This window comes from Sander vitreus, chromosome 17 (assembly GCF_031162955.1).
Source record: "Sander vitreus isolate 19-12246 chromosome 17, sanVit1, whole genome shotgun sequence".
Lineage (NCBI taxonomy): Eukaryota > Metazoa > Chordata > Actinopteri > Perciformes > Percidae > Sander > Sander vitreus.
The window spans coordinates 30,544,543-30,552,042 of record NC_135871.1 but is presented as its reverse complement, the minus strand read 5'-3'; the positions used below and the strand labels follow the sequence as shown (position 1 = coordinate 30,552,042).

The following is a 7,500-nucleotide window of genomic DNA, read 5'->3' as shown; positions in this document are numbered from 1 at the left end:
AAAAAGCAGAGAAAGGTCTGACAAAGTCAACTGGAAAAAAGATGTTTTTATATTTTTGCATGTTTGAGAACAACGAAAAGAGAGAAATAATGGTCAAAAAGGGCGACAAGAACGATGAAAAAGGACACAAAAACATCAAAAAAGCATCAGATGGAGGTATACGCCAAATGGAGGCGATGGAAAGGGGCAAAAAAAAAAAAAAAAGTCATAAAAGGGCGACAATAACGATGAAAAAGGCTGATGATGGACGTAGCAGCGGTGACGTCACCCATTGTTTTGTGGTTCGCGGTTTAAAAAAACCTGACGTGAAGATTTTTGGACGACAGGGTGGCGCTGCGGAGGACATATTTGTTGTCTTGGTTGCAATGGCGCCGCGCTAAGCTAAAACGCTAAAGAGGGAACGTTTCTGAAGCGAGTAATCAAGCGGAGAGGTCTGTTTTAATGTCCCCAGTGTTAGCATGGTTGGCATCGCTATGCCTCTGTCCTGATTGGTCCTAAAACATCCCCTGCTTTATAGTCGGTTTTAAAATAAAGGGGACCGTAACTTACTAAATGAACATCATGCTGTGTCGAAGAAGACTTGAAACTAGCGACTGAGACCATCAACTCTTTCAAGCCTTTCAGACCCGGAAGCCTTGGCCGTTACTTTGACGGTCTGAGCTCCTACCTGTGTTTGTGGATGAGAGCGTTGAAGGCCATGCCGTCTCTCCAGCTGGTGCTGAAGTTGTGGATGTTGACGTTTGGATATCTGGACAGGAAGAGGGAAAACAGCGCTCGTCAGCTTCTCCTGTCGGACCAACACTACCCAAAACTGTTTTTAACGGTGCACAGATCGGCTTTTTCACATCACATCACGTCCATTTATTTAGTGATGTTGGTATAAATGAGCTAATCCCTGCAACAGAACTAAGGCTTTTACAGATTCTGGTTCATGTTGGGGAAACCAAAAGATCACTTCCACTGTTACTTCAAGGAGAAGAACAGGAGGCAACAGGGCTGATGGGAAATGTAGTCTGAACTATTCTATCAGTGATGTGTAAACGTTAGAAGTTCGACTTCCTCACCCGGCAGATTTCATCTGACACCAGAGCAGCAGAGCATCTTTAGCAGACTTCTTCTCCTTGTTGTCCTCCGTCTCCACACTGATGTCCTGGATCTGACACACAGAGACAGACAGACAGTCAGTCAGACAGACAGACACAGACAGAAATGCAGAGAGACAGACAGACACACACACACACACACAGGCAGACAGACAGACACACAGGCAGTCAGACACACAGACAGAGACAGACAGGCAGAGAGACAGACAGACACACACACACACACACAGGCAGACAGACAGACACACAGGCAGTCAGACACACAGACAGAGACAGACAGGCAGAGAGACAGACAGACAGACAGACACACAGACAGAGACAGACAGGCAGAGAGACAGACAAACAGACGGACAGTCAGACACAGACGGACAGTCAGACACAGACGGACAGTCAGACACAGACGGACAGAGAAAGATAGGCAGAGAGACAGACAGACAGAAACAGACAGGCAGGCAGACAGACACACAGACAGAGACAGACAGACAGGCAGGCAGGCAGACAGACAGGCAGTCAGACAGCACAAATGTCCTCACTGTCACTCTCATTCCTCACATCAACAAACACACATCTGCACTGTGAGGTCATTCCTTAGCTCTCAGCCCTGACTTTCCAAAAAATGTCTTCACTTTCTTTTCCAAAATGACCACAATTATTAACAACTGTTTTCTCAACGCGTGCACGCTGTCGAAAAATGTCCTTACTTTATTAAAACACCTCATTTTCTTTGTTTAAAAATGTCAACGTCCATGCCTTCTCAAACTGTCCTCCCTGTCCAAACACATCCATGCCTTCTCAAACTGTCCTCCCTGTCCAAACACGTCCCCGCTTTCTAAAAAACATCCTCACAATCAGGGAAATATATCTAAACATGTGCACACTATCGAGACGTGCAAACACGTCCATGCCTTCTTAAACTGTCCTCTCTGTCCAAACGTACCCCCCCCCCCTTTTCTAAAAAACAATCGCCACATTCAGGAAAAAAACTCTTAAACTCTGATAGATCCTCGAAAAGACAGCACAAACATCTCACCTTCATTGAGTGACATCCATCAGTTCAGCCTGACAGACGCACGAGCTGCATCTGAGCCACAAAACACACACACACACACATATACAAACACACACACACACACACACACACGTATAAACACACACACACACATATATACACACACACACACACACACACGTATAAACACACATATACACACACACACACACATATATATACAGAGACACACACACACAGAGACACAAACAAACACACACACACACACACACACACACAGAGACACACAAACAAACACACACACACACAGAGACACACAAACAAACACACACACACACACACACACACACACGGCTCTATGCGCCGGATTTAGAACCACTAAAAAGATTTTTTAATCCTCGGGGCTTATAAAAGATAAACCCTTTCCACCCAACTGCTGTCTGTCCTTCACCATGACATCATGGTCCCAGTGTACAACACACACAGCACAATGACGCTGTCTTTCTGTCTTTTGAACGGGGTTTCACTCAGGCACATCGACGCGTTGGAAGCAGACGAAGAAGCAAAAAGAAAAAGTGTGACCATATGGCCTTAGCAATAAACAAGCTGTTCTTTAATGTCACCGACTGTTGTTTAGTACCCTTCTTTTCTTTTTTTACTTTCTTAAAAAGTATCGGTTCAGGCACCGTTAATTATGTATGCGATTCCGATTAATTAATCACAGAGTATGTAATTAATTACATTACATTTATCGATTGACAGCCCTAGTTTTTTTGTCACTTTTCCGACGCGTTTGGTCACTTTTTTCAGCATTAAAAAAAAACAACCTTTTTTGTCGATGTTTTCCAACATCCTTTCGTCGTTCTGCTAAAGAAACTTTTTGTAAACGGATGAAATATGACCCGAGGACAATGGGATGGGTTAAGTCAGCGGCTCATTCATTGGAGACGGAGAACGAGGGTTGTACATGAGAGGCCCTGACTAAAACCTGCGCGGCTGCCTCTTACCTGGAAGCGAAGGATGATGGTCCAGATGAGTCCCAGGGTGAGGCGGTGGTTGCCGTCAACGATGTCGTGCGAGCCCATGTTCTCCAGGTGAACCCGCTGCTCCTTCAGGAACTGCAGAGCCTTGTCCACGTTCTCCAGACAGTGGATCCTCATCCGACCCTTGGTGGGTTTGGGCTAAAACACAAACATTTTGGAGTTTATTTACAACCTCCGAAAACACCAGGAACTGGGAAACTGCTTCCTGCTGCCAAGTGAAAAACAAAAGAGGAAGAGAAACAGCTGCGGACACAGCTGCCCAGTTTCAAAACTGACACCTTTCATTTTGTGTTCTTTGCAGAGAGAAAGTGAATTGTTATCATGCCAGAGGACAACTATAATAAACAATATCACTCTCAATACAAACACCCACAGAACAGGAAAACTGCTGTTAAGCAATAAATATATAAAAAAAACAATAGTTTACAAGCTTATTAAAGATGTAGGGTCCTATTTCAACGATATAAGAGCACGGTGTGAAGCGCCTGGTGCAGGTGTGTTTAGGGCGTGTCCAAATCCTCTTTTGCTAGTTTTACGGCGGTAAAAAAGGGTCCATGTGCCGGGCGCATGGTTCTAAAGGGTCGTACTTAGTGTCTTCATTAATCAGAGGTGTGTTTTGGGCGTAACATGCAATCAACCAATCAGAGATCATCTCCCATTCCCTTTAAAAGCCAGGCGCGTTTGGACCTTGGAGCATTGCTGTTATGATGGAGGATTTGCACCGTAATATTTGTATTTGTAATCTTCTGCATGTGTGTGTGCTGCTGTGCGTCCCTGTGTGTGTAACAAGCATAGTGTGCACGTGCTGTGCACGAGCCTAGGAGCATTTTACTAATGCTCTGTTAAAATAACAATGAAATGCTGCGTTATTGACTTTAGACCAGGTTTTTGTTGGTCAATGGTGCCATCACTTCCCACTGCCTCAAGATAGCAATACTCCCAGAAAGCACCTGAACACACCTCCCTGTAAGACCAGCATGCCCAGAATGCACCTGAACACACCTCCCTGTAAGACCAGCACGCCCAGAATGCACCTGAACACACCTCCCTGTAAGACCAGCACGCCCAGAATGCACCTGAACACACCTCCTAATAAGACCAGCACGCCCAGAATGCACCTGAACACACCTCCCTGTAAGACCAGCACGCCCAGAATGCACCTGAACACACCTCCCTGTAAGACCAGCACACCCATAATGCACCTGAACACACCTCCCTGTAAGACCAGCACGCCCAGAATGCACCTGAACACACCTCCTAATAAGACCAGCACGCCCAGAATGCACCTGAACACACCTCCCTGTAAGACCAGCACGCCCAGAATGCACCTGAACACACCTCCCTGTAAGACCAGCACACCCATAATGCACCTGAACACAGCTCCCTGTAAGACCAGCACGCCCAGAATGCACCTGAACACACCTCCCTGTAAGACCAGCACGCCCAGAATGCACCTGAACATACCTCCCTGTAAGACCAGCACGCCCAGAATGCACCTGAACACACCTCCCTGTAAGACCAGCACGCTCAGACTGCACCTGAACACACCTCCCTGTAAGACCAGCACGCCCAGAATGCACCTGAACACACCTCCCTGTAAGACCAGCACGCCCAGAATGCACCTGAACACACCTCCCTGTAAGACCAGCACTCCCATGGGCCACAGATGGGTGCAGGTGCATTTGCTATTTAAACGACGTGGGCGCTGGACGGGAAATTGACAACTGGGTCGGTCTTAAACTAGCAAAGACACTTGCGTCGGGCTTCGCGCTGTGCCGGGTGCGAGATAGGACCCAAAATCTCTAAGATGTCCGTTTCGTTTAATAATCGGTCGATAGTCGGTTATTGCAGGTGTGTTTATGGAACTAACTTGTTCTGGTTTTGCTTAAGTGTAATATTTTGGAAGAAGTTGAACTATGTGCAGCGATAGAAATGACACAGACGACCAGCGATGTGTGCTAAGTTATGGATCTAAAAGTTATCGTCCCTTAAATCATATATTAGTCTGTAAATTGTGTGCAAGGTTGAAGCTGCAGGGCAGCAAATGCTCTGTTTTTGGTTCGCTTCCTGTATTTGGGTCGGATCCCTTTCTCACCTGAAGTGAACTGAACTCTAGTTCACCTGGAAGAGAACAGAGACCCCAGAGTTTGTTTGTTTTGGTCCGCACCAGAGTTCAAATGAGTTTTTAAACCGTCCCAAGCCAACCGTACTATCCCACGAAAAAACGCTCCGGGGTTTGGTTTTAACCAAACTACTCAAGTGTGAAAGCAACCTTAGTGCTCTTATTGCTTGGATTAAACTATATTCCTATTAGGGATGCACAGAATCCAGATATTTTGTGTTCGGCCCAATACCAAACCCCCTGGTTGAGGTTCTGCTGAGTCCTCGTCCCGTCCTCAGTCCATGAACACAGTCAACACATTAATGAAGTAAACAGTGACTGTCCTTCCTTTGCCGTACCTGAAGTTGCTGCATTCTGGCTGCTGTCTGTAGATTCCTTCATGCTCAGCTCGTATTCTTCCAGATGTTTCATACCAGATGTTGTAACAGCGGTGATGTTGTGTATTGTTTAGGGTCCTCGCCACCACCAGACTAATCAGCAATGCAGATTGAACATGTAGCTGGACTTGAATGGCCTTCTTTTGACTGAAAGTACTGCCAAACAACACTTTTTCTGCTCACCTGAAGATATTCAGCCGAAGCCGAATCCTGGATTCGGTGCATCCCTAATTCATATTGTTGTATACAGGGTTTCCCAGAGGACGTATCCCTATTGTTATACGGTTTGACATTACAGAGCTGTGATATCATGAGAGCTAATTTTTAAAGTCCATCTGTATCATGTCTGAGTGATATATGGAGGATTAAAGCCACAGGATGTTCTGGAGGAGCACAGCACTGATGCAATTTACAATAAAATACTAAAAAGTCCATCTGGTCAACATCTAGCTTCAAACAACAGGACTGACAAGCTGCTGATTATCAAACTAATCTACGCCTGCTCTTCCTCTGCTTCTGCATCTTGACCTGAATATGACTTAGGCTACATTAACATCGCTACGTTTTGGTTTTTAAGCGTAACGTTTTGAGCCCAAAGTGATCTCCATGCACCAAGTGTTTTCATCTCCAGTAGAAGAACTAATCTCTGTTTAAACTAACGCCCAAAAACCTCATATCTCATCATCATTCTGGTATACTGGACATAAACAGGAGGCAGCGTGGAGACATTGCCCCCTGCTGGTAGTTGCCATGTTAACGTTAGTAGCTTTAAGTCTCAGAGAACGTTGGCGTCAGTGTCGGTGTTGCCAAAGGTCTCCGTTTGCGGCCGTTGAGACTGAAACACAACCCCGCAGATTCCAAACCAAAACGGGTCAGAAGTGTCTCCAAATGTCTCCGGTTTAGGGGCATGGAAACACCAGAGCAGGGGGAATGAGATGGGGCAATGCCGGAGCAGGGGGAATGAGAGGGGGAGACGACAGAGCGGGGGGAATGAGAGGGGGAAACGCCAGAGCAGGGGGAATGAGAGGGGGAAACACCAGAGCAGGGAGAATGAGAGGGGGAAACACCAGAGCAGGGGGAATGAGAGGGGGAAACACCAGAGCAGGGGGAATGAGAGGGGGAAACACCAGAGCAGGGGAATGAGAGGGGGGGGGGAAACACCAGAGCAGGGGGAATGAGAGGGGGAAACACCAGAGCAGGGAGAATGAGAGGGGGGAAACACCAGAGCAGGGGGAATGAGAGGGGGAAACACAAGAGCAGGGAGAATGAGAGGGGGAAACACCAGAGCAGGGGGAATGAGAGGGGGAAAGAGATGAGAGGGATCCAGGATAGAGGATGGATCTCTGAGGAGCTATGAGCGAGGATAGAGGATGGATCTCTGAGGAGCTATGAGCGAGGAAGGATCTCTGAGGAGCTATGAGCGAGGAAGGATCTCTGAGGAGCTATGAGCGAGGATGGAGGATGGATCTCTGAGGAGCTATGAGCGAGGATAGAGGAAGGATCTCTGAGGAGCTATGAGCGAGGATAGAGGATGGATCTCTGAGGAGCTATGAGCGAGGATAGAGGATGGATCTCTGAGCGAGGATGGATCTCTGAGGAGCTATGAGCGAGGATGGAGGATGGATCTCTGAGGAGCTATGAGCGAGGATAGAGGAAGGATCTCTGAGGAGCTATGAGCGAGGATAGAGGATGGATCTCTGAGGAGCTATGAGCGAGGTAGGATCTCTGAGGAGCTATGAGCGAGGATGGATCTCTGAGGAGCTATGAGCGAGGATGGATCTCTGAGGAGCTATGAGCGAGGATAGAGGAAGGATCTCTGAGGAGCTATGAGCGAGGATAGAGGATA

General features: G+C 47.0%; 1 protein-coding gene across 2 annotated transcripts in view; it reads right to left on the bottom strand.

Annotated features, from left to right (window-relative positions):
• LOC144532190 (spectrin beta chain, non-erythrocytic 1-like) overlaps positions 1–7,500 on the bottom strand; it is a 174,054-nt gene that overhangs the window by 68,035 nt on the left and 98,519 nt on the right. For both annotated transcript variants that reach the window (XM_078272808.1, XM_078272807.1), the window contains 3 exons: positions 3,120–3,293; positions 1,065–1,156; positions 668–748 (listed from right to left, as the gene is read on the bottom strand). In XM_078272808.1, the coding sequence (XP_078128934.1) occupies positions 668–748; positions 1,065–1,156; positions 3,120–3,293 (347 nt within the window). The remainder of the gene's footprint in view (positions 1–667; positions 749–1,064; positions 1,157–3,119; positions 3,294–7,500) is intronic.